The sequence below is a fragment of the Arvicola amphibius genome, chromosome 6 (genome assembly GCF_903992535.2).
Source record: "Arvicola amphibius chromosome 6, mArvAmp1.2, whole genome shotgun sequence".
NCBI classification, from domain to species: Eukaryota; Metazoa; Chordata; class Mammalia; order Rodentia; family Cricetidae; genus Arvicola; species Arvicola amphibius.
The window spans coordinates 39,278,761-39,303,138 of record NC_052052.2 but is presented as its reverse complement, the minus strand read 5'-3'; the positions used below and the strand labels follow the sequence as shown (position 1 = coordinate 39,303,138).

Genomic DNA, 24,378 nt, shown 5'->3' with positions numbered 1-24,378 from the left:
CCAGAGTAAGAAAGATTCAAGGCTGAGTAGGGCTTACTACCATTACTTGGTTCATTGGCTGAGTATGACTTTAGACCATTGCCTGGGCAGACTTTTATCATATCTGAGGCCATCTCGAATAGAGAATGACACTGTAAAACCTCTAGCCATCTGGCTCAAATACATGGTTCACAAATTGCTGATTACAATTGATTCAAAGTTTACCTGACAGGTGCTTAACATATGCTAGTCCCTGTGCTGAAAGCTGTAGACAAAGAAATAAAACTTAGTAATTATTCCTGAGAAGCCCAGAGTTCAATTTTACTCTATTTGCATGTATTTAATTCATCCATTACTTTTCCTTCCTCTGACATTTCACAGGATTTGGGGGCGGGAGGTAAAATGGGGAAGACACTCGAGAACAAGTTCTTAACTAGTATATTCTGCAAAGCAGGTGTGATGACACAGTTTTGTTATTGAGGCTAGGGCAAAATGATGATAAATTCTAGCCCAGCCTTGACTACTTAGTGAGATCTGTCTGAACCAGTCAGTACTGCAAACTGGACTAAACCATTATCTAATATTGATAAAAACATATAGTAGTCACTCTTTACCAATAAAATCCAGTATTTACTGAGTACCCACTATCTGCCATGTTATTTCAGCAAACAAATCAATGAAGGCACACAAGGGGCAGTACAACTAAGATGTGCATATGGAGCCACTGCTGGCTCCCCAAATTTGGTTTCCCTCACACTAAAAAACTACATGCGATTTCCTCTTTGATCTATTCCAACTCTATCCTCATTTGAAGCACTCGTGACGGAACATTTCAAAGAAGCTTTTTCATGCTGACCTCACACATGCTAGGCCAGTGGTTTTATGACTGCACCCAGCCAGGATTTCTTTTGGTAGCCCAGGCTGGCCTCAAACTCACAGTGTAGCCCATCTGGTCTCAAATTTACAAGGCACATGCCAGTCCTTCCATAGAGTCGTGTAGAGGGTATTCAAATGTCCTCCTTCTAGGATCATTAATTGCTAGGAACTCAGTCACACAAGCTAGCTTTGACAGTGACAGTGGCAGAAGGAAGTGTTTCAAGAACACAAAAATCCTGCCAGTAAGCAACTCAGAATCAGAAAGTACAGCTAGACATCATAGGAACAGAAACTATAGGAACTTTCTGAAGCTCTTCTCTCACTAGGGTTGCTTTTTTCCCCTCCCCCCCAAGACAGGGTTTCTCTGTCTCTTTGGTGCCTGTCCTGGAACTTGCCCTTGTAGACCAGGCTGGCCTCAAACTCACAAAGATCCGCCTGCCTCTGCTTCCCTGCTGGGATTAAAGGCATGCACCACCACCACCGCCCTGTGGCCTATTATGTTTTATTATTACCAGCTTCCACACAGACTGTTTGTGCTTCAGTTCAAGGGTACATCATCGTAGTCAAACTATTTAAACAAAACTATAAACCCTTAGAAATAAATGGATTGGTCCAGCTTATTGTATGGATTGGATATTCTGGCCTTAGTCTGATAGTCTATGGCTGAAGTGAAGTTACACTATAGACAAAGCTACCTAAGCATGTGTGCACGGGTATGCATGCTTACTTGGATCCATGAGTGCTAAGTGCACACTTTACCACTGACCTATACCCTGGATCCGTATCTAGGCTTGTCTTGTGGATATGAGCTGGATTTCTTAACATACTGGCAGCCAATCTTGTCTAGAACACATAAGGGTAGGATGATGATTCTTTTCTGTGAGACTTGCTTGGTCATTTTCTAGCACTTGTGACATCATGGGGATAGGACCTGGTGCCTAGCTATCTGACTCTGCTCAGTACCCACTCAAGGCTCTCAAAATCAAGGCTTGGAGAAAGGCTGGATTCAAGGCCACTCTCCGGTCACCAATGACAGCTAGTGGTAGGGTGGTAGGCTTGTGGTAGGGTGCACTTAACCAACTGCTGGATGATCCAGTTATTCAGAATATTTTTTAAAAAAGAAAATCAGGCTGGAGAGGTAGTTTGGCATTTAAAAGTGCTTGCTCTTAGTTGGGTAGTGATAGTACACATTTTTAACCCCAGGATTTAGGAGGCAGAGGCAAGTGGATCTCTGTGAGTTTCAGGCCAGCCTGATCTACAGAGTGAGTCCAGGATAGCCAGGGCTACACAGAAACCCTGTCTCGAAGAACAAAAACAAAAACAAGCAAGCAGAAAGTGCTTGCTCTTGCAGAAGACCTAGGTTCTGTTCCTAGCACCCACCCAGCAGGTCACAACCATCCTCAGTACAATTCCCAAGATTTTGAAGTCTTCTTCTGATCTGCATGGGCACTGCACACATGTGGTGCCAGGCATTCATGCAGGTAAAACAACCATATACATCATAAAATAAAAAAATACAATTCTTTAAAACTAATCCTGAACAACCCTTAAAGTTGACCTACAGGCTAAAACCAAATAATCTGAATTTGTTATCTGACTAAAGGTTGGTTATATGCATACTTTTCATTTCAATACCTAATTGTTAGGCTAAAGATAAACTGAACAGTACAGCCCTTGAATAGCATGCCTGAGGTTTTAGGTTCAATCTCCAGTATTTCAAACAACAAAATAAAGGGCTTTTGGAGAGTATGGAATTCAATAGTTCTATATAAGAACATTAGTTCTATAGATTAGTTTGACCTTTGGCAACTCCTCTATTCTTAGTTCCTCTTTAAAACTCAGACAATGCCTGTCCCACTAAATTGAGAATTGAATGAAATAATTTTGTAGTCAGTAAGTGTCATGTTCTCAAGTAAATGTGGGGCACTATGCAGGATGTTGGAGACAAAATGACATCTATCAATGTTTATAATCTGGATGACAGTCCATACTGTACTATAGCAACAGTATGGATGCTGGAAGTGAAGACAGAGGTGTAACACACTCAGATATGAACTTTAGGTAGCTTGGCTTCTGAATAAAATACTGGGGGAATTAATCACAACAAAGACTAATAAGGAGGCTTATAACCCAGGTAAGCTGTGTGTCAAGGCAACCCATACGGGTGGCGCTGAGGATAGTTAACAGCCTAGAAAGTAACTTTCTGCCATGCTTTGAAAGAAATGCACAGGGCTGGAGAGATGGCTCAGCGGTTAAGAACATTGCTTGCTATTCCAAAGGTCTTGAGTTCAATTCCCAGCAACCACATGGTGGCTCACAACCATCTATAATGAGGTCTGGTGCCCTCTTCTGGATTGCAGGCATATATTGAATACATAATAAACAAACAAACAAACAAACACATGTTAAAAAAGAAATGCACCTTTGCCTTACTCAGGCAGATTCCAAGACCTCTGCTTACATCTTAAAACTCATTTTACAGAGGAAACAGAGGCTTAGAAAGTACTATGAGCCGGGTGTAACTCATATTGTAGTTCTGAATACAGCAACAAACTATGGCTTTTAGAGTTGTCCTCTACGGCAGATCTGTGAGATTATCTTAAAACCTGTCATTTTCTTCAGTCCCAGGGTATCAGACATCCTCTTCTGGCCTTTATAGGTACCAAAAAAAATGTGCACGGTACATAGACGTACATGTAAGCAAACATCCATACACATAAAACAGCAAGAAAGTAAAGATACCCCTAACAGATGACAAAATCCCTTCTTAGAGAATTCCCAAAATGAGATTCACAGAACTGCAAGAGCAGAAAAAAGTCTGCACTCGGAAATACCGTACTGGACTGATGATGAGATTTAGAGTAGTTTGGTAATGTGAGTGGATAAGGCCACATGTCAGAATCTGGACCAGAACACACATTTCCTCACTTCCAGTACACACTCTGTTCATCTACTACACTACTCACTGCTCTCTGCTCCACAATGTGTGCCTTTGGGCAGTTAGAGGAACAAAATTCTGGAGTAATTACAGAATAGGGACAGACACTGACCTAACAATGGATGAGATTATTTTAAACAATGACATGAGAATTCATTTGTGTATGGGAGTAAAGGAAAAATAGGAAAGACAGAACTGAAGACAAGTAATAGAAGCACTAGAGGAAATAGTCTCCTCTTTTGTACTGTTATTTTATTATTGTTATTTATTTTGTTAAGTCCATATATTATATAAAACATGACAGGAAAAAATTAACAAAGTTTTAAAATAAATTGAAAATGTTTGGGTGAAAAAAACACAGGAGCTTTGCCTTCATGTCTATAGATCTCTCAGAAGTATCAAGGAAAGGTATCTAGCTTGAAACAAAAGTTAGCATGCTGCAAGGTTAAGGGGCAGTTAGTTTGGTGATGGGCCTTATCCTAAAATATTGGCTATAATAAATGCTGATATGCATAACACAGGCTTTTATCAGACGCAAGAGGAAAACCTGAGTGAATGAATGTCACTTACCTCCAAGTCCTCTGAAAGGAGGTAAGCGAATAAATACTGTGTCTCACCACTGTCCCCCCAAGCATTATTCTCAGCATGCAGGAGGGTGTTATGAGTAAGTAGCTACAATCAATCAGATCTACCCAGAGGTAAGTTCAGGGCCAAGACTAGGAGAGTGGCTGAAGAAATTCTCCTGTGGCCAGTACTGTTTCAGAGAATGCCCATTTATGCTAGGAGCTAGGTCTATAGCCCAAGTTCTTTTCATTCCAAAGGACAGTCCCAGTTTCAGCCTTGCTGAAAGAGACACTTATGCACCTGCCACTGACAACAGCAAGGACACAGGATACGCCGGGCATAGTTATTTAGTAAGCACATGCTAGCTCTTTCAGTTTGAGATCTACCAAACCATCAGTGTGAAGGGAAATGAAACACTGAAGATGGAGCTGTCCCTTGAGGTTGAGAACAGGAAGCAGGGTTAGGCACTCTCTCAACTCTATATGGAGAACTTCTGTCTCAAGCTAAGCAGGAGATAAGACCATTTAAAGACCAAAATAAGGGGGTGGGAGGCAGCAGGAAGAAAGCTAATAAAAAGAGCATTTCTGGGTCTGATGAGGAAGTGAGACTAAGGCAGCCACACCAAAGGTACCCAATTTATGATTCTGGCAGCAATCTGGTGGTAAAATATTTCAAGATATTTTCAATCCAGAGAAGTGTATAAAAATATTAAAAGTTAACTGAGCAAATTAAAACCAAACTTCCAACAATAGGAATCTCTTAAGATCTGAAATCAAAGAAACTCACTTCATCAATTTTGTACAGTATTAGGAAAGAAAGTAACAAATGTAAAGATTTGTTTTATTTCTATTGGGGGAAGGAAGAGGATAGATATAACTGTTATCCAATTTTCTGTCCACCGTGTACACACATACCCACACACATACATATACATACACACCCAAAAGTTCCCCCCCCAAAAGCAAAAAACCACCCTCAAACTGTATCAATACTTCATATTTTGACCAAAAGAATAGATCCTGGGAAGTGCAAAATGCAAAATCAAATGACCAAGAAATGCTGATCAAACAGCATTATTAATATACAAAATATTTATATTACTGAACTAGTAACAGGTGATGTTCTCCATGTCTGTAAAACTTTGGAACAACAGAGCTGATTGTTAAATCTAGTCCATGCCAGTTTCCAAAACCCAGAGGATTTTAGTTAGCTTCATTTTTCGATGCTTCATCAAAATTTTCTACAAGATCTGACAAAAAGAAGAAAGGAAAACAATAAATAAAATGCAAATGAGTCAAAATAGTTACAACTAGAATTAGTTAAAAAACAGAAAAAGCAGAAATAAACTAATGGCATTTCAGTAATAACGACTTTTATAAACAGTAATCTTAAGGAAATGGGACTTTAAAATGTATGTAAAAATACTAAGGTGAAACATTTTTATGTCAGCTTAATGCCAACAATTTTTAAAGATTATTTTATTATTTTATATGTATGGGTGTTTTGCCTGAATGTATGGCCGTGTACCATGTGCATGCAGTACCTGGGGAGACCAAAAGGGGGTGCTAGATCCCCTAGAACTGGGGTAACAGATGGCTGTGAGTCACCATGTGAGTGCTGGAAATTGAACCCAGATCCTCAGGAAGAGAGGCTAGTGCTCTTTAATAGCTGAGCCATTTCTCCAGCCCTCCAACAAAAAATTTCAATAATAATAAAGTATACTGATAATAAAGAGTGATTTTAATTTCATACACACAGGCAACAGAGCTTTATGGAATATTCTGATTCTAAGTTCTGATTCTTTCTTATTCGTTGTATCCGATCACTGGGATTTCAGTCTGGACTCCCTGGTCTTAGTGATCTCTGTCTAGAGAACTTAGAAACACAAAGAAACAGCATAAAAGACCAGTACATTCATTTATAATAAAGTAGAGTACACACTCAAGGGGTCAGTGATAAGTGTGGACAATGCTTGAGGGGCCATTGACTCAGACTACATTTTAGGCAGGTTGTATATTATTCTGAAATCTCCAGAACAAACAGCTTTTTTCTTCTCTTCTCTCCTCCTCCCCCTCTCCCTCCCCACCTCTGATTTCTGCCCCCTTTGATTTTTTAAGACAGGGTTTCTCTGTACAACAGCTCTGGCTGGAACTCACTCTGTAGACCAGGCTGGTCTTAAACTGACAGAGATACGCATGCCTCTGTCTCCCAAGTGCTGGGATTAAAAACATGCACCACCACCAACTGGCCAACAACAGCCTTTCTTGAGGGACTTTGTTCTGTTCAGGTAAGTAACAGCCCTATTTGGTTTGACACTGATAGAAGGCAATTGTGTGTCTTTGGTTCTCTATCAGATAATACAATAGTCTTTTATAAGGGGTAGCATTCCTGGAACCAGGCTTAGATAGTATTATATAATGGCAGTTCAGGATGTCACGTCTCTCCCATAGCCAGGGATAGGGCTTAGGGGACATTTTCTGACTGGAAGTTCCACTCCTTGGTTTTACAGGCTGATGATTATGAGGAGGGCTCCATCTCCAGTGTCTTCCAAGCCAGCTAATATCTAACAAGAAAGCTAACACTATCATATCACTGCAAATCAAATAAAATTCCGTCAGAAAAATTCTGAAATCATCTATGCAATAAGTGAAAGGAGATAAATTATTTTTTCTTAGTTTTATGTGCATGTGTGTGTACGTGTGAAGGTCAGAGACAACTTGTGCAAGTTAGCTCTCTCCTTCCACAATGTGGGTCCCAGGGAAGAAATTCAAATTGTCAGGCTTGGCACCAAGCATCTTTACTGGAACAGTCTTACTGGTCGGAGACAAATTTTAACACTAACAAAATGTCTTTTACCTGGAACATCATCATCTTCTTCATCAATGTCTTCTGGTTTTGGTGCTTTACTATCCAATACTATAAAAAGTTTATATGAATATTAGTCACTGAGAACAAAGATTTTCACAGAACACCTCTAATATTTATCGTCTCTCTGTCCAAATCTCCTATGGCTATTAAGTACAGTCAATCTAAAATTCACTTCTGTTTTTTTGCTTAAGTAGCATTTAAAAACTGAATTTTAAATTAATTCCACTGTGCAGTAAAGGTAAAAGTTACATGAGAAATGAAAAATCTGAGAAGCTTGAGCAAAGGTATTCTCCATATAAAAATATCCAAGACTTCTTTTCCACTTAATTTGATCTAAGTAACTAGCTATGCAATATGATCACATGACCACTGAACTACAAGGCTTTTTGATAGTTAGAGGCAAGACATGCATGAAATCAACACCAACTTGGAAATTCAGAATTTATGATTACCATATTTGTAATGGTAATCATAGTAGCAATTGACAATACTGTATCTAAATATTCTATAATACACACTTAGTTAAAAAAGCAAACTATAAGTTTTATGAAGCACATAAGTGGCGATAGAAAAATTATAAGAAGTATGTACTGAGGCAAATCCTCTCAGTTTAAGTAAGACACATTTGTTTGTTTGTTTGTTTGTTTGTTTGTTTGTTTGTTTTGAAACAGGGTCTCTGACACAGGCTGGTTTCAACTTCCCTAAACAGCTAGGAATAATCCTGAACTTCTGATCCTTCTGCTGGAATTACAAGCATATGCCATCATACCCAGTTCATTTACTGCTAGGGATCGAACCAAATACTTATGGATAATAGGCTAGGACTCTGTCAACTGTGCTACATCCTCAGTATCCGACGGGATGTTTTAAATTACTAGGTTTCTTAATTAAAGCAGGGAGGAGAGAAAGTACTGACTTGAAATACATACCTTGCCGTGGGAACTGCTCAGCCAGCTTTCTAAGGCTTGTTAAGCTGTCAGCACCAAGCTGACTTAGTATTCCAGGAAGCATTTCTGTGATTGGTTTGGCTTCTGCATGACCAGTAATTGCAAAGGTGTTAGCGGAGAGGGAAGCTTGGACTTTGGGGTTGTTGAAATGAATAACTGTTCCATCATCTTTAATCATGTTCACCTGTATGGGCACAGAAAATAATGAATTTCACACGCTAGATCCAACTAAAAACAGCTTTAAAAACATTTTTATCAATTATGGCATTTTACACAGTAGCAATCCCACAGCAGTAATTAGCTCAGCAGTGAATATGGCATAGAAAGATCCTTGCAATGGAGCCAAGATTACTAGAATTGTTAAGAAAGTCACCCAGGCCTCAAGGTGGAAGAAGTTCATGACCACTTTTTTGTTTATTTGTTTGAGACAGGGTTTCTCTGTGTTGCCCTGGCTGTCCTGCAACTCAAGAGATCTGCCTGCCTCTGCCTCCCAAGTGCTGGGATTAAGGCATGTGCCACCACCACCTGGCTTTTTAAAAATATTTTTATTACTGTATATGTGCATATTGGGGAGTGCACATGCTGAGGTCAGAGGATCTAACGCAGGTCATCAGGCTTTTGAAGAGTATCTTGCCCACCACTAATTATTATTATTTTTTTTAAATCAGACACAAGGGTCTTGTGATTTCCTCCAGTAGCTGGGGCTACAGGTGTGTTGCTAGTTTGTATTGCATGCTCTGTTCTGGGGTACTCTGGGTATTCCAGGTGCTAAACTAAATCCATCCCCAGCTCTTTATTTTTACTTTGAGATAGATTCTTACTGAGTTGCCAGGCTGGCCTTGAATCTGTGATCCTCCAGCCTCAATCTTCTAAGTATCTGCAACTACAGACCTGCGCCTACAGACCTGACAATTTTCTTTAATTCTTAAATATACCTTCTCACCACCTTCACTAATTTCTGTCAACAAAGCTCTCCCACTAACTCACCCTCCAGAAAATGCTCTGTTAATAACCAGGAGGCCTTTAACATCATCATCATTATTACTTTAGCTTTTACCAATCGGATCTGATTATTTCACTGTCTTGAGCTTGCTATTTATATTGTTATTTCTCTCTCATGTATTTCCTTTCTGAATTTTTTGGTTTGGTTTGGTATGATTACACAAGTTAAATGTGTAAATATTCCACCATGTGATTGATTCCACTATAAAAGTCACTTTGGTGATAAGTGCTTATATAAGGTCAGGAGAGTTACACTTAACTACTTCAAAGGCACAGAACTACTATGCTTGTCCCCACACTCTGGAGGCAGAGGTGGTGGCGGGGTGGGGGTGGGGGGGAGTGTCCCTCTGTGAGTTCAAGGCTAGCCTGGTCTACAGACCTAGTTCCAGGCCATCCAGGGCTACACACAGAAACCCTATCTAAAAAAGAAAAAAAAAAAGGCTTTAATCTCATACCCTTCCCCCCCCCCTTTTTTTGCCACTGCACTGGACTGTATCTGAGATCTTTTTATGTTTTGTTTGTTTTTAAGACAGTTTCACTATGTAGCTCTGGTTGGCCTTGAACTTACAGAAATCTACCAGCCTCTGCCTCCCAAGTGTTAAGATTAAAATTGTGAATTATACCACACCCAGTTTATTTTAGGTTCTTTTAAGTATATCATATGCAATAAGCATTCAATATTGCTGCTTTAATGAAATTAAAATGAAATTTAAATTTAAATTAATGAAATTTAAAGAAATGGCATCATAACTCAATTTAGAGCAACTTTAGAAGATAAATTTTTTATTCTCAAGATGACTGCAGCTTTGGTAGAAAAGTTAAATGTTAAAGTAGTTAAAAGCCAGCCCTCGGGAGGCAGAGGCAGGCAGATCTTTGTGAGTTTGAGGCCAGTCTGTTCTACAGAGTGAGTTCCAGGACAGGCTCCAAAGCTACAAAGAAACCTTGTCTTGAAAAAAACCAAAAAAGAAAAAAGGAAGGAAGAAAGGAAGGAAGGAAGAAAGGAAGGAAGGAAGGAAGGAAGGAAGGAAGGAAAAAATAGTTAAAAGCCTTGGAGACCTGGGAGGTAACAGTGGATATATCAAGGGAGTTGCCCTGGATCTACTCTGGAGTCCCATGGTTTACCAAGAAACAAGAATAAAGGAAGAATGGTACCAGTGTTTCCTAAATCACATGACTTAATAAAGGATTTCTACGAACACTTCTGGGCATGAAAAATGGTAATATTGGAATTTGAGACATTCTTGACTTATAGACATTAAAATCATAACTGATTTGAAATCTGTATTATTTTTTATGCTAGAGAACAGTGCTCTTGGTTAAACACTATACCCCAGGACAGCTGGTTAAGTATGAACACTAAGTACTTGAAATGAACTAGAGTTTCTCAACTTACTGTTTGGTTTCCTTCCTACTGTGCCATCCTCATGCTTAAAACATTCATTTGTTTATATAAAACTCCAATTCTATGAATACTTGTCAAACATTTGCCTCAGAATATAGGTGAAATGGAAAAGAAACAACATTACAGATATGTGGAGAATATATATATATATATATATGTGTGTGTGTATATATATATGTATGTATATATACATATACATGTATATATATGGAGGATCATATCTTTTGGATTTTCTTTCTGTCTGGGTTCCTCTCTCTCCCAGAGGCTGCAGACTGAGTCGTAGTGTACATCCTGATACATGTTTCCTCAGTACAATGCTGTCTGTCACATTTGAGGGTGACAAGTGAAAGGAGCTCTATTTCAGACCGTGGGTAAATTTATTCATGATGTTTTAAATGGGGTGGAAAAAGGAAGCAGCTGCTTGAATAGAAAAGTCCAGAAGAGTGGAAAGTTAATATTAGAAAATAGAGAATGCAATACTAGAAAATAAAGGCCAGAATATTTCATTTCTGTTGCAATTTCCTTCCACCCCACTAAGCAAATGGCAGTTACGTAAGGCTCCTGGGCACAGCTGTGAGAAACAATCAAAGGATGAAATAGGGCTAAGCAAGATCAGTTCTCCTGCTTTTTTAGGCAGGAGAATTCACAAAGCAACTTGTACACATTTCATATGTGTTTAAGTTATGCAATGTATACATACAAAGGACAGCCATCTTGCAGGCCTCAAACTTGTAATCAATGAATCTCTCAGACTCTAGGTAGACTCTCTGGTCATATGATTTTCAGAGTGTCACTATGTAGCCTGGAACTCACTATGTATACCAAGCTGGCCTCAAACTCATAAAGACCCACCTAACACTACCTCGTGCATGCCCAGTTAAAGGCAAGGGTCTCCACGACCAATCCATTACATGCTTTCATGCATGCATGTAATGCTGTAGAGCTTTTTCCCTTCCCCTCACAAGAAGCTGTATTTAACCCAAAACTACATGAATAAGTCATGGTATATATAGTATTCTACAAGCCTCTAAACAAAAATATTTTAAATCTGCAAAAGTTATGTAAGCAAATGTCTTGCTACTGAAAAGATCAACTTCAGAAAGAGAAAAAAAAGTAAAACTTTTTCATCTTATTGGTTCAAGTAACTGAAAACTTTACAGTTGCTACTTTGTATAATTAATTATTTCATGTATTTTTTCTTATACATAGAGTTTGTGAAGACAGGCAGATAATGCTAGAAATGGACAGGAAGTGGTAAGAGCGTGCACGCATATAATAGCAGCACTAATTCTCTGTGTAGTCCTGGGACTCCTCAAGAAACTAGGACTAGGTGGTAGTGGTGGTGTGTGCTTTATTCTCAGCTCAATACTTGAAAGTTAAGGAGGAAGACTGTGAATTTGAGGACAACCTGTTCTTCATAGCAAGACCTTGTATTTAAAAATAAAAGGAACTGGAATGACAATATCAACAAAAGGAATTAACACAGTTTAACAGATGTTATAATAAAAGTATGTAAGAGCTAAGAGTAACTCAGTGATAGAATACTTAGCTAGTATGCATGAAGTCCTGAATTTGATTCCCACATGAATGCATATGCGCACATACACACACACACTCACACGGGAGGGGAAAAAGAGGGAGGCAGAAAGAGAGAGAATATGTAACTTTTCTTTCTATAAATGTTTGATTGTAGCTGGGTGGAGGTGGTGCATGCCTTTAAGCCCAGCACGGGAAGCAGAGACAGGCGGATCTCTGAGTTTGAGGCCAGCCTGACTACAGAGCAAGTTCCACGATAGGCTCCAAAAAGCTAGAGGAACCCTGTCTCGAAAAACAAAAACAAAAACAAAAACAAAAACAAAACAAAACAGAAAAAGTCTGACTGCTACCAGAAAGACTTCTTTGAAGAAATCACTTCTACATGAAGATTTGAAAGAATAAAGAAATGGTAGTATCCTTGGAAACACTAAGGGGGATTTCTTTTATCCATAATGTCACTAATTCTGAATTATCCATTGTAGGTGCTGTATAACCCAGGCCATAAGACGGGTTTACTTTATTTTTGGGTGGTGGTAGGGGGTAATGTAGAAGGCACAGAGGAGAGGAAAAGGTTAAAAATAAGAAAATACAACTGAAAAGATCAAAAGCTAGCTAGCTTATCATAGTATGAACTCATGTTTTTAACACTTCTTAGTTCAAATCTAGAATTCCAGTCCTTGTTATCTGTGACCCACAGGCTGTGGAATGCTGTAAGTACTACCGCCTTCATCTGTAACTATTAACTCAGCAGGAGCTAGGAAGCTGAGAGGGAGGGATACATACTTATATGGCTAGCCATCTAACAGTTTCCCACAAGATTATAAGTTAGAAATGACAGAGGCTATGAATAACACTTTCTGCACCACCTCTGGGAAAATGGTTAGTACACAGTACAAATGCACCGAGTGTTGACTACCATTAAGCTCTTTAGTGTGACAGTTTCAGTTACAACAAACCCATGACCTCAGCACAGCATTACAAGTTTTATAGCAGTATAAAGAGATCAACAATTACTAACTAGGGCTCGGTAATAGAGTGCTTGCCTAGCCCTGGGTTGTTATTTCCAATACTTCAAAACAAAAATCAAATTATTGTGTCCTTATTTCACTTTGAAACATTTAATAAATTATAATTTGAAGGGCCACAGGCGCTGGAAAGATGGTTAGGTGAGTAAGATCACTTGCCACTGTAAGCATGAAGACCTGAGTTCAAATCCCCAAGACCCATATAAAAAGCTGGGCTTGACTGCACTGGTAACTGTAACCTGTGGGCTGCCAGCCCAGCTCCAGGTTCATTAAGATGTCCTGTCTCAAAGGAACAAGACAGAAAATGATAGAGGAGGATGGCTTCCACAGAGACATGGTACAGTGACTGGTTCTGTGTCAGCTTGACACAGCTAGAGGAAGGAGCCTCAGCTGAGTAAACGCCTCCATGAGATCCAGCTGTAAGGCATTTCTCAATTACTGATCAATGGGGGAGGGCCCAGTCCATTATGGGTGGTGCCATCCCTGGGCTGGTGGTCCTGGGTTCTATAAGAAAACAGATCGAGCAAGCCATGAGGAGCAAGCCAGTAAGCAGCACCCTCCATGGCCTCTGCATCAGCTCCTGCCTCCAGATTCCTGCCATGTTTGTCCTCATCTCCCATCATGGAAACATCTCTTTGCAGCACAGGAAGGCCATTACAGAAAACCACAACCAATCAAAATAGCACAGTCCCAATGTTACATCTACAATGCACTCCTATACCCGAGACGTGAGAATCACTGCCGAGAGAGGATGGAAAGATTAGATGGGCCTAAGTTTTGAATCTTATGCATTTATTTTTGGTATTTGTTAGGATTAAACCAGGGACTCAGGCATGCTGGCAAGTACTTTAACACCAAGCTACATCCTCCTAGAGAAGTCTGAAGGAACTTAGGTTTTGGAGTGTCTTTGTTTTCTTAATATATACATGATCGAGAGTATCTGTCTGAAATCCACCCCTCCCCACCCCAGACAGGGTTTCTCTGTGTAGTCCTGTCCTGCGACTTGCTCTATAGACCAGGCTGGTCTTGAACTCTGCCCTCTCCACCCCACCGGTGCTGAGATTAAAGGCGTGTGTCACCACACCTGGCCTGTCTGAAATTTTAGGTCAATGCAAATATAAAAAAAAAAGCTTTGGGGCCAGTGAGATGGCAAAGCAGGTAAAGGTGCTGCTAAGCCCAATTGCCTGAGTAAGACTCCTGGGACCCACACAGTAGATGATAACCAACTTTCAAAATTTTTCCTTTGATCTCCACACAACACCGCCCCCCACCATGATAAACAGATATTTTAAAAGATAATATATAAAAGCTTTTAATGGCTCAGAAAAAAATTGAAATTAGACATGCAAATCGCAGCCTAATCTTTATCTAAGTAAGAATTCTGTCACCTCAAGCTGAAATGAGAAAAAAAAAATGCATGTCTAATATTTCTATCTTATCAGTACTAATTGTGAAAGCAGATTTAAAGGAGGTTAATTTTGCTCATTTGCATGTGTATGCATGGTGGGGCACTCTGTCACTTCATGCTTTGTCTCTAGGACTCTATTATCAGTAATCCATTAAGAACCTCAGTGTACAGGCAGTGATGCACGCCTTTAATCCCAGCACTCCGGGGGCAGAGGCAGGCACATCTCTGTGAGTTCGAGGCCTGCTTACTCTACAGAGGGAGTTCCAGGACAGTCAAGGCTACACAGAAAAACTCTGTCTTGAAAAAGTAGAAAGAGAAGAAAAAAAAAGAAAGGAAGGAAACCTCAGTGATAGCCAGGTGGGATGCCACACGTCTTTAATCCCAGCATTCTGGAGGCAGAGGCAGGGAAATCTCTTGAGTTCAAAACCAGTCTGGTCTACATATTTAATTCAGGGTAGCCGGGATTACACAGAAAAACCCTGTCTCAAAACAAAACAAAAACAACAACAACAACAACAAAAAACCACTAGAGAGAAAGAGAGAGAGAGAGAAAGAGAGAGAAGAGAAGAGAGAGAGAGAGAGAGAGAGAGAGAGAGAGAGCGCGAGAGCGTAAGCAGGGCACCAACATTCACTTCTCTGATTTCCAGCTAGATGCCGGCTTCCTCGTGTTCCTGCCCAGGCCTTCACCATCATGATGAACTGTACTCTCAGACTAGAAGCCAAAATAAACCCTTCCTTCAAGATGCTTTGTCAAGTATTTTGTCATAGCAATGAAAAAATAATTAATATAATAGACTTTTAAAAGTTACCACTTTTGAAAAAAAAGTTATCATTTTTAAAAGAGCCCTAATAATCCACTCAGTCAAGTATAATCACAGCACTATGGTGGTAGAGGCAGGTATCCAATGAGACAATACTTTAAAAAAATAAAAATAAACCAGGTGTAGTGTTACACACACCCTTAATCCCAGAATTTGGGAGGCAGAGGCAGGAGGATCTCTGAGTTCAAGGCCAGCTTGGTGTACATAGTGAGCCCCAGGACAGCCAGGACCACACAGATAACCTTGCTGTGTTAAATATACCAAAATAAATAAGTAATAAAAATAAGAAAGAAAGGGAGGGAATCAAATCCATATAAAGCTACAACGAGAAGTTTTGGATAATGTAATAGAGACTTTGTAGTACAGAAAAGTGAATTAGAATAAAAGTAAATACTAAGGAGGCAAGATCACTAGTTAGAGGCCAGTCCAGGATACAAAGTGACCCACAGAAAAAGGTATAAAACAGAAAAATCTTAGTTTACATTAAAGTTCAAGAACAGTTTCATAATTGTCACACATGCAAATACCTTAAGTCTGATCGTCTGAAGAAAATCCCTACCTACTTGCTAAAACCATTTTGTCCTCAGAGAAAATTCACTCACTATATTCTTTCAAAGACATGCATGAAATAAAGATTTTTCCAAGCTAGCATTTTAATTGGAAAAGTCAAAAGAACTGTGTGTGTGCCATGGTATTTCCCTATAATTTGGGCTCCCAAAGTGTTCATACCTCTTCAATACCAGCTATATTGTTCACAGCCAGTTTCTTTAGAGAACTCTGAAGCTTCTTGTCATCAGCAGTAGCTGTCCTATGCACCACCTTCTTCTTTCTGCGAGCTGTACCCTGGAAAATAATCAGACAGAGGTGTCAATATGCATAGCAGCTGGCAAGAGTAATCACATCCTCCTGGTTCATAATCTAAAATCCACATTGGAAAAACTAACCAACACCAGTGATTAACAAGAGCACGGAGTTGTGATATTCAGCCAACACCTGAAGGGCGGCTGAAGTTAGTTCTTATTCTCATTTTATCATTTCAATACATTATGTTTCAAAATATTATTTGGGTTTTATTTTATTTTTGGTTCTTCGAGACAGGGTTTCTCTGTGTAGCTTTGGCTGTTCCTGGAAGTCACTTTGTAGACCAGGCTGGCCTTGAACTCAGAGATCCGCCTGCCTCTGCCTCCCAAGTGCTGGGGTTAAAGGCGTGCGTCCCCCCACTGCCCGGCAAAATATTTGTTAATAGAACTCAATTTATAACTCAAGACGATGGTCTTGCGTGCGTTATAACAACTTTCACGCATTGCATGCTTTCACAGAATTCCTGTCAGCCCTGCCAATAAAGTCTAAAGATGATCTAAAATCTCAGAAGCTATTACATATTGAGAATTAAATCCCTACTATGTGAGTACTCCAGAGTCTGACAATCCAGGAATGAAAAAAACAAGATTTTACTTAAGTTCTTATATTACAATAAAAGGGAAGTGTCATCAAGTGCTTAAATCACTTCAAACAGGGTACGGGTATGAAAGAAAACCCCACAAAACAAAACTAGAATGGTGAAAGAGCAAAGCATAATTTTACTAGAAATGAGATCCACAACCTGGGAAGAGTAATCCAAGCAGGATGAGACAAGACTGAGCTTGTCTTCTGGACAGAGAGGGGCCAGTGCAGCTAGAGCAGAGTCAACAATGAGGAAGGAAGAGGTAAGTGAAGCAGACAGACATACAAGGGTCACATCACGTAGATTAGGATCTCATGGGCAGGAGCTTAATTTTATCCTAACAGGAAGCTATTAACAGAGACCTCATCTGACCTGTTTATTTCCATCTAAGTGTGCTACAGAGAAACTGAACCTGGAGGCTATGCGACCAATCAGGGGGCTGGTGCACAGTATGGTGAGAGAGGAGAAATGGTTACAGGTCAGACTGTCACAAGAGACAAAGTGACCTTGATGGGTTAGATGTGGGATATGACAACAAGTCTTAGGATTTTGGCCTGAAGTTAAAAATAATACTACGTACTAAGTCAAGAAAAGTTCATTTCTCTATCGATAATTAGATATACCGGGATGGAGATACGGCTCGATGGGTAAGCATACTTGTTGCTCTTCTAGAGAGGATGGTAGCTCAAATCCTGGCACCCATGTCAGGCAACTCACAACTGCCTAGAACTACAGCTTCAGGGAATCCAATGTCCTTTTCTGGCTCCTGATGACATCAACAGACACAGAGACACATATACACAAATAAAATTTAAAAAAGAAAAAAAGAATAAAATACATTTTCCATTAAAAACTATTTAAGATTATGTATTAAATTTCTGAGCCAATTTTTAAAAATGTAACCAACATCAGAGCTGAAATACTACCAAAAGCATAAGTTCTGAGGTTAGCTCTTTCTGAACTAAGGAGTGATAGACAAATGGGGTCTTTAATCTCTTAGTAGTTCCTGCAGGAGCCCCCAGGGACTCAGCCTTACAGAAGAAAGGCCAGGGTTTCCTGTCTCAGCAATCCCAGTGGGAGAAAAAAGTTCTGGTTGCAAAGGTTCTGATGACATCCAGTCGCTAACAGACACTTTACACAGATGGCCATTTATTCGGGAAGCATTCCTGACTCAGGAATAGCTTGGCTGCTTGCTCTGTAGTTTTGTTTGAGCGGTGTTGAGTTAGACAGCGAGGCAACCCTGCTTCCGCCTGTCCTGTGCTGTGATTAGTGTGCCACCAGGCAGAGCTGCTCTACTGAAAGCAAGGTCTTCAGGTAAGCTACTCCATAAGCAGTATACATACACCCATAATCCCAGCATGCAAAAAGGCAGAGAGGACTGCTTAAAAGTTTGAGGCCAGTCTAGTCAACATACCAAATTCCTAGACTTTCATAAAACCAAAAAATCAAACATGTCTACAGACTTATCAGTCCAACAATCTTCTCTCATCTCCGAGATTTTATAGTTGATAAAAACCAGTCTCAAATTCTACAATCAAAGCCTGGGAAAGACCCTCAAGTCTTCTCTCTGCCCTTCATCTCCCCACATCCCATCTGTCATTAAATCATGCCCGCCCAGCCTCTAACTTGTGTCCCATGTTGTACAACAGCATCTACACTGTTCTCCAGTTGATCCCATTTTCCACACTGCTACCAGTTCTAAAACGGCTATTATTTTGTCCTTTTTTTGTTGTTTTTTGAAGGCAGGCTTTCTCTGCATGGTCAATAGTTGTCCACTGCGGATGAGTAAGACCCTGAGCTCCTTAGAATGGCATATAAAAAGTATAATGAAGCCCAAAGTACTTGCTCATCTCATCCCTACCATTTTCTATCCATTATAAACTAGCTGTCCCAAATTAAGCCAGCCATTATTAAGCTCTGTATTTTGTATTTTCTCAGCACTCCGTGGGCCTTTGCACATATGTAAATGACAATCCCCATTTTAGCCTACCCCCTGCTAACCCTTTCACCTGCTGGTCTAGTAATAAATTCTTATTTATCCTTTAAATCTCAGCATGACTCTCCTAAGAACTTTGTTCTTCATTACAATACTTGCTAGTCTTCATTGTAACTGTGAGCATGACTTTCTTCCATATTGAGCTATGTCAATGTTAAAAGCAAGAAATCTTGTTTATTTGCTATACCTGGTATAAATTAAGTATTCAGTTAATAGTAGATAAATTAATGCATGTACCAATCACTACATTAAAAATACATAATTATGGGACTGGGGATATGACTCAGTAGATCAAGCACTTATGTCAAGCATAAGGAACTGAGTATGGACAACCAAAACCGGGGATGGCAGTCACAACTGCAGTCCTTGAAAGGGAGAGACAGGAAGATTCTGGAGGCTCACTGGCCAGCCAGTCTAGCAGAATCAGAAAGCTTCAGGCTCACTGAGAAACCATCTCAAAAATGCAGTGGGGCTGGTGAGATGGCTCAGTAGCTTAAAGTGCTTATGACCAAACCTAATAACCTTAGTTCAATCCCCAGAACTCACATAGTAGAAGGAGTGAACTGATTCCTGCAAGTTGTCCTCAGATCTCCACGTGTGGTACACATTTGCAGTCATGTATTCATGTGCACATATGTGTGTCCACACACAAAATAACTATAAAAAATAGGGTAGTGAGGAATAGAAGATATATGATGCTCACCTCTAGCCCCCACAAATACATGTGTCTGTAAGCATACACACATGCATAAACCACCCACTAAATAAATAAATAAAAGTAATTGTGATAGGTGGGCATCAGGCCCTTCTAGATGTATCTAGTTGTTACAGACCTCTAATTTTGCATGTATTACAATGTGACCATTACAGCTAACAGTGTGTTAATATGACTTCACATCATCTAATTTTATCACCATCAAAAGAAAGTACTAGTCACTTCTTTCTCCCTCGAATGCCTCCACCCAAGAGCTGTGGTTGTGCTCAATGGAACGCATGGTAACACCTATTAATAGCCTCCTATCTGCCCTTTCTCCATAGTGATCCACAAATAAAGTATTGTTCTTTCTCTCTTTTACAAACATTGTACTGGGCAAAGATGAGGGTAGAGTATTCTTCTTGAGCTTCAGGCCACAACTGAAGAGAAATCAAGGTTTTGGGGTTTACAACCTCCTGAGGCTTTAAAGTATGTGGAATAGGAAACTTATCATGTTCAATGACGTGGAAGAAAAAGTAGGCATTTGGGAGGAAAACCTGGCAATCCACAAAATGTATATTCACTTTAAACATTCCCAGTTATGCACCTAACCACGTGAAGTTACATTTAACCAGGATAAGGTAACCCTAACATCTATCATTCCCTACAAAAGAGGCATAATAGCTACCATTTTACATCTATTTACCACTTACCTTGTGTCAGATACCAGATACCATGTTAGGTGTTTATAAACAATGCTTTTTTTTTTTTTTTTTTAGTTTTTTGAGACAAGGTCTTACTATGTAGCCCTGGTTGTCCTAGTACTCACTCTGTAGACCAGGCTGTCCTCAAACTCAGAGAGCCACCTGCCTCTGCCTCGGATTAAAGGTGTGTACTACCACTGCCCGGTCAATGCTCTAATTTTTAGAAGCATTTTAAATAACTATTTCTATTTTGCGGATGAAAACAATGAAAATCTTACCAAGAGGAGGTAACTTACTCATGTCACATAAGCAGATGTTGAAAGCTGGATTCAGGGTTTGGGCGGTTGGCTCAATGGGTAAAGCATAAGCATGAGGACCAGTTTGGATCCCCAGAGCCCACCAAAGCCAGGCGGGTGTGGTGGCCCTATAATCCCTGCATGTGGGAAGTGGAAACAGGGAACCCTTGGAAGCAGCTGGCAAGAGATTCTGCCTTGATATGTAAGAGGGAGAACAAATGAGGACGACCTCGCCCCACGTCACCCCTTGGCCTCCACATGCGTGTGCACTTGCACACGCACATATGCCCACACACATACCAAAATTACAATGTGGGGACTCAAACAAAGGGGTCTATTTTCACTGCCACCAGAGAGAAAGTCCTCTAGTCACATGTCTTAGAACTAGATAAATTATTATCAAACAGGAATGTGGCCTGATTTTAATCACTGACAATATTCTGAACTCTACGACCACCAATACAAAATAGTAATTCTACCTCGCAATCATATGTTCTCCTACCGGTTTGTCTTACACCACACTCACCTTGCCCCCTATCCGGACCTGAGCTTGAAGTTTGGCTAACTTTTCTTGATTCATGCTCTTGGTAAATCTAGGGGGGAAAATAGATTTGTTAAATTTAGTTTTACCAAAGTTAAAGACTTATTTATATAAACAATACCTTTTGCTTCACTGAGCTTGTAATATGCATTAACATCATGGTCTTATAATACTATCTATATTCGTAATAGTGACAACCTGTTCTAGCTTCACATACCATTTTTTTTTAAAAAAAATTAAACATCACACGGGAGTCAAATATACAAATGGCAAATGAATGGGATCCAAAGTTGCCTATTTAAAGATCCTTTCTTAAAACATGACTCAGTCTTCTGGCATTCAGAAAAACCTAACCAATTATGAAATCTCTGTAGGCAGCAGGCTTTTTCTTCCAAAGACTTTCAAAGCAGAGAACAGTTACCAAACGTTATTAGCAAAACCTTCAAGTAGACTGTTTTCTCTGGAATCATTCTGTATTTCTTATAAAGGATAAATATGACACAAAGAAAAAGGCTACCCAAAGAAGAAATTAACAATGGGCTGTCAAAATACAAGTCAGTCACGTCCTCTATTCAAGGTCAGATGTGTTAATGGGAAACTACCAGTTTTCCAAACACTCCCTGACTCAGCAGCCCCCGAGTTCACTCTAGACCTTGCAGGGACAGAGTACGTCACACTTAACAAGATATTATTGCACATAGGGTAAACTGTTTCACTGCACAATCTGACAGAGCTGTATCTTGGCTACATTAACCCTGAGTTGGTGCGGAAGAGAAAAAAATAAGTTTTGACTTTTGAAAATTCTAAGGACATTATAAAATCATAAATTCTAGTCTGGTCAGTGACTCTCCTGCTAAGGAAAACAACATTTCACACGCTAGAATCAAATATACTCTAATTCAACAGTCCTGTTTGACTTGTTCTGTGGCTCTCCAGATCATTACTAAGATGTGAAGGAGGGAATAAGGAAATAGGGTATTATTATTTTTTTTTGCTAATTTTCTAACCTTGTAATTGAATCATTCAGATGAGGATACCATTTTTTTACATTTGAAAAAAGAAAAAAAAAGAATCAAAGATCATGTAAAGTACTAACCATTCTGAACTGGCATTGAACTTAGGAAACTGACCTGTACATATCACTGCTGTAAGGCTGAATCCATTTCCCAAATAAAAATTACAACCTATGGCTTCTCAATTTGCTCAACATTCTATCACCACTTGTATGGGAGGAGTTGTGTGGAGAATACAAATAGTCTTAGATGTGTCATGACTTAAACTTGCTGATATGAACCTCAATCTTGTATTCAAATATTCACAAAAGAACTAATTTTTTTTCCTCACAGGACTACAGCCAGGAAGGTATAGTGAAATAACAAAGAACTTAAGAAATTTCTTGCAGAAAGGAGGTCAAGAGAAAACATTAGAACTAAACACAGGACAAGCCCTTTGGGACTATTCTGCATTTTGAGTAACAATCCCAAAGAAGAGAGGTGGAAAGACAAGACAAAGAGTCCAGATTTGCTTGAAGCAGAAGCAAAGACAAAATTCTTTTCTTATGTTGTAGATGAAAGAATGATTCCATTCCAGGGGGCCAGGATAACAGAATCAAGAAATCTGATTCCTAAGGAGTACGTCGGAAAAAAGAGGGAAATTTTAGGGAGCCTGGGAGCTTAGGAACAGCAGAGGAGGGAGAAATGTGGCCTTTTGTCTCTCAATCGCTGGGCCGTGTAGGACTCAAGTGGGAAGAAATTCAGACTCATCTGAGACCTAACCAATCACCTGGTTTAATCTCTACTTGATATCTTTAATGTACCTGTCATTCTTGCTTGATGTGTGATGGCATCTCAAAGATCTGTTAGCGCAGCAGGGCATAAATTAGCAAAACACTTAGCCTTCTTTTTAGTTTAACAGAAAACGAAGGCCTGGAAAGTTCCTTTCTGTGTCCCAAAGGGAGAAGTGACTTCCTAGGGCCACATGATCACTGAGCTGAGTCTCCAAGAATCCTTTTCACACTTTTTGCACGGACTTCCGAAAGAGTATGAGATGAAATCAATTATTTATTGAACGCCCAAATTCTAAGCATCCAGATACTTTCACATGCATGTTTACACAAAGAAAAATAATCTGTGCTTTCAGCCCGGGCTTTTTATGTGAGAGTTCCCTAATAGTGGCAAAAGCTGTGGCATCAGAAAGCCCAAGGTTTTACCACTCAGGGCTTCGGAAAGGTATTTAACTTCTTTGAACTCATTTGTTTCTCCTGCATTACGAAAAGTAAACCACCACATACTTTACTGAGTTGAAAGATAAAGCTTAGATTATCAAGTTAACGTCAGATACTTAATAGTTGGTAACTAATGTTACCACTCTTCCAGAGGACCACTGATGGTAGAATGAAAAGAACGTGGGAACGGAAGTTGAAACCGCCATTCACCAACTGTGTAACACTGTGCCTGGCGATCAATCATCAGCGTAATGAGGTTATAAGGATGGGCTGTCTCAAAACCAAGGTAGACTTGTAAACAAACACTGCCATTAAAAAGTGAAGAGCGCTGCAACCTAGTTCGGGCCCGAGAGGTTGGGGGCCGGGTGCTAACCTCAGTTTCCCTATCCGTAGATTGGAAGGAGCAAATGGGATGACAACGGATAAGCTGTACAAAGCTCAAAGCGTCTGACATTGTTGTTGTGAATAATGAGTGATGGGACGAGGAGGGCTCGACCCTCCCGGGACTGGACCAGCGAGGCCAGAGCCCGGGCCCGGTTCCTCCAGAGCGGGCGATGGTGCTGGGGACCTTCCCTCAGGTGCCGACCCCCAGCTGCGCCGCCCGTAACCGACAGGCCGGGCCGGCCGCCTCCGCCCCCACTCGCCGCGCCACGGCGGAAGTGGCAGCCCGAGCGGACGGCGGGTGTCGGAAGGGGAGGGCGGGGGGAGACCGTGCGCAGCGGCCGGAGGCCGTGGGGTGGCGGGCCCGCCGGGGGTCTCACCTGCAGCGGGGAGGGTCCTCCAACACCAGCACGCGGCAAGAGCAAGATGGCTGCCTTAGCTGAGACAGAGAAAGACCACGGCGGCGGCGGCGGCGGGAGCGGCCCACGTGACGCACGGCTCCGCCTCGCCCGCGGGAGGCGGGAGTAGGGGTGGGAGGTATGGCCGCCGCGCGCCTCCCAACTACAAAGCCCAGCCTGCCTCGCGCACCCCAATATTCTGATTGGCGGCGGGTGCTGGGGCCGCGCTGCATCCTGGAGGTGGCCTTCCCCTCAGCGCCCCATTGTGTCTGCGCTTACCTTTTGTCTCGGACCTAACGGAGGGACGGCCTGGAGTTTAGTTTGGGTGTATACT

General features: G+C 40.6%; 1 protein-coding gene across 4 annotated transcripts; it reads right to left on the bottom strand.

The window, feature by feature from the left end:
- Positions 1-5,335: 5,335 nt before the first annotated feature.
- Btf3l4 (basic transcription factor 3 like 4) lies at positions 5,336-24,176 on the bottom strand. 4 transcript variants are annotated; one of them, XM_038332448.1, is made up of 7 exons: positions 24,027-24,094; positions 22,858-23,069; positions 21,027-21,093; positions 16,096-16,209; positions 8,155-8,356; positions 7,214-7,273; positions 5,336-5,606 (listed from the first exon to the last, which is right to left on the bottom strand). In XM_038332448.1, the coding sequence occupies exons 2-7, from the start codon at positions 22,914-22,916 to the stop codon at positions 5,560-5,562; spliced, it is 549 nt and encodes a 182-aa protein (XP_038188376.1). In that variant the 5' UTR covers positions 22,917-23,069; positions 24,027-24,094; the 3' UTR covers positions 5,336-5,559. The 4 variants fall into 4 exon arrangements, with proteins under 4 accessions (XP_038188376.1, XP_038188377.1, XP_038188378.1 ...); XM_038332449.1 differs by lacking the exon at positions 22,858-23,069 and having other exon boundaries at positions 24,027-24,176; XM_038332450.1 differs by lacking the exons at positions 22,858-23,069; positions 24,027-24,094 and adding an exon at positions 23,639-23,772.
- Positions 24,177-24,378: the final 202 nt, after the last annotated feature.

Coding starts and splice junctions, on each gene's coding strand:
- Btf3l4 (XM_038332448.1), bottom strand. CDS start 22,916: ATGCCCTGCTGCGCTAACAGATCTTTGAGATGCCATCACACATCAAGC. Junction 21,094..22,857: donor ACATCAAGCAAGAATGACAG/GTACATTAAAGA, acceptor TTTCCCCCCTAG/ATTTACCAAGAGCATGAATC. Junction 16,210..21,026: donor AGGTCCGGATAGGGGGCAAG/GTGAGTGTGGTG, acceptor ATTATTTTCCAG/GGTACAGCTCGCAGAAAGAA.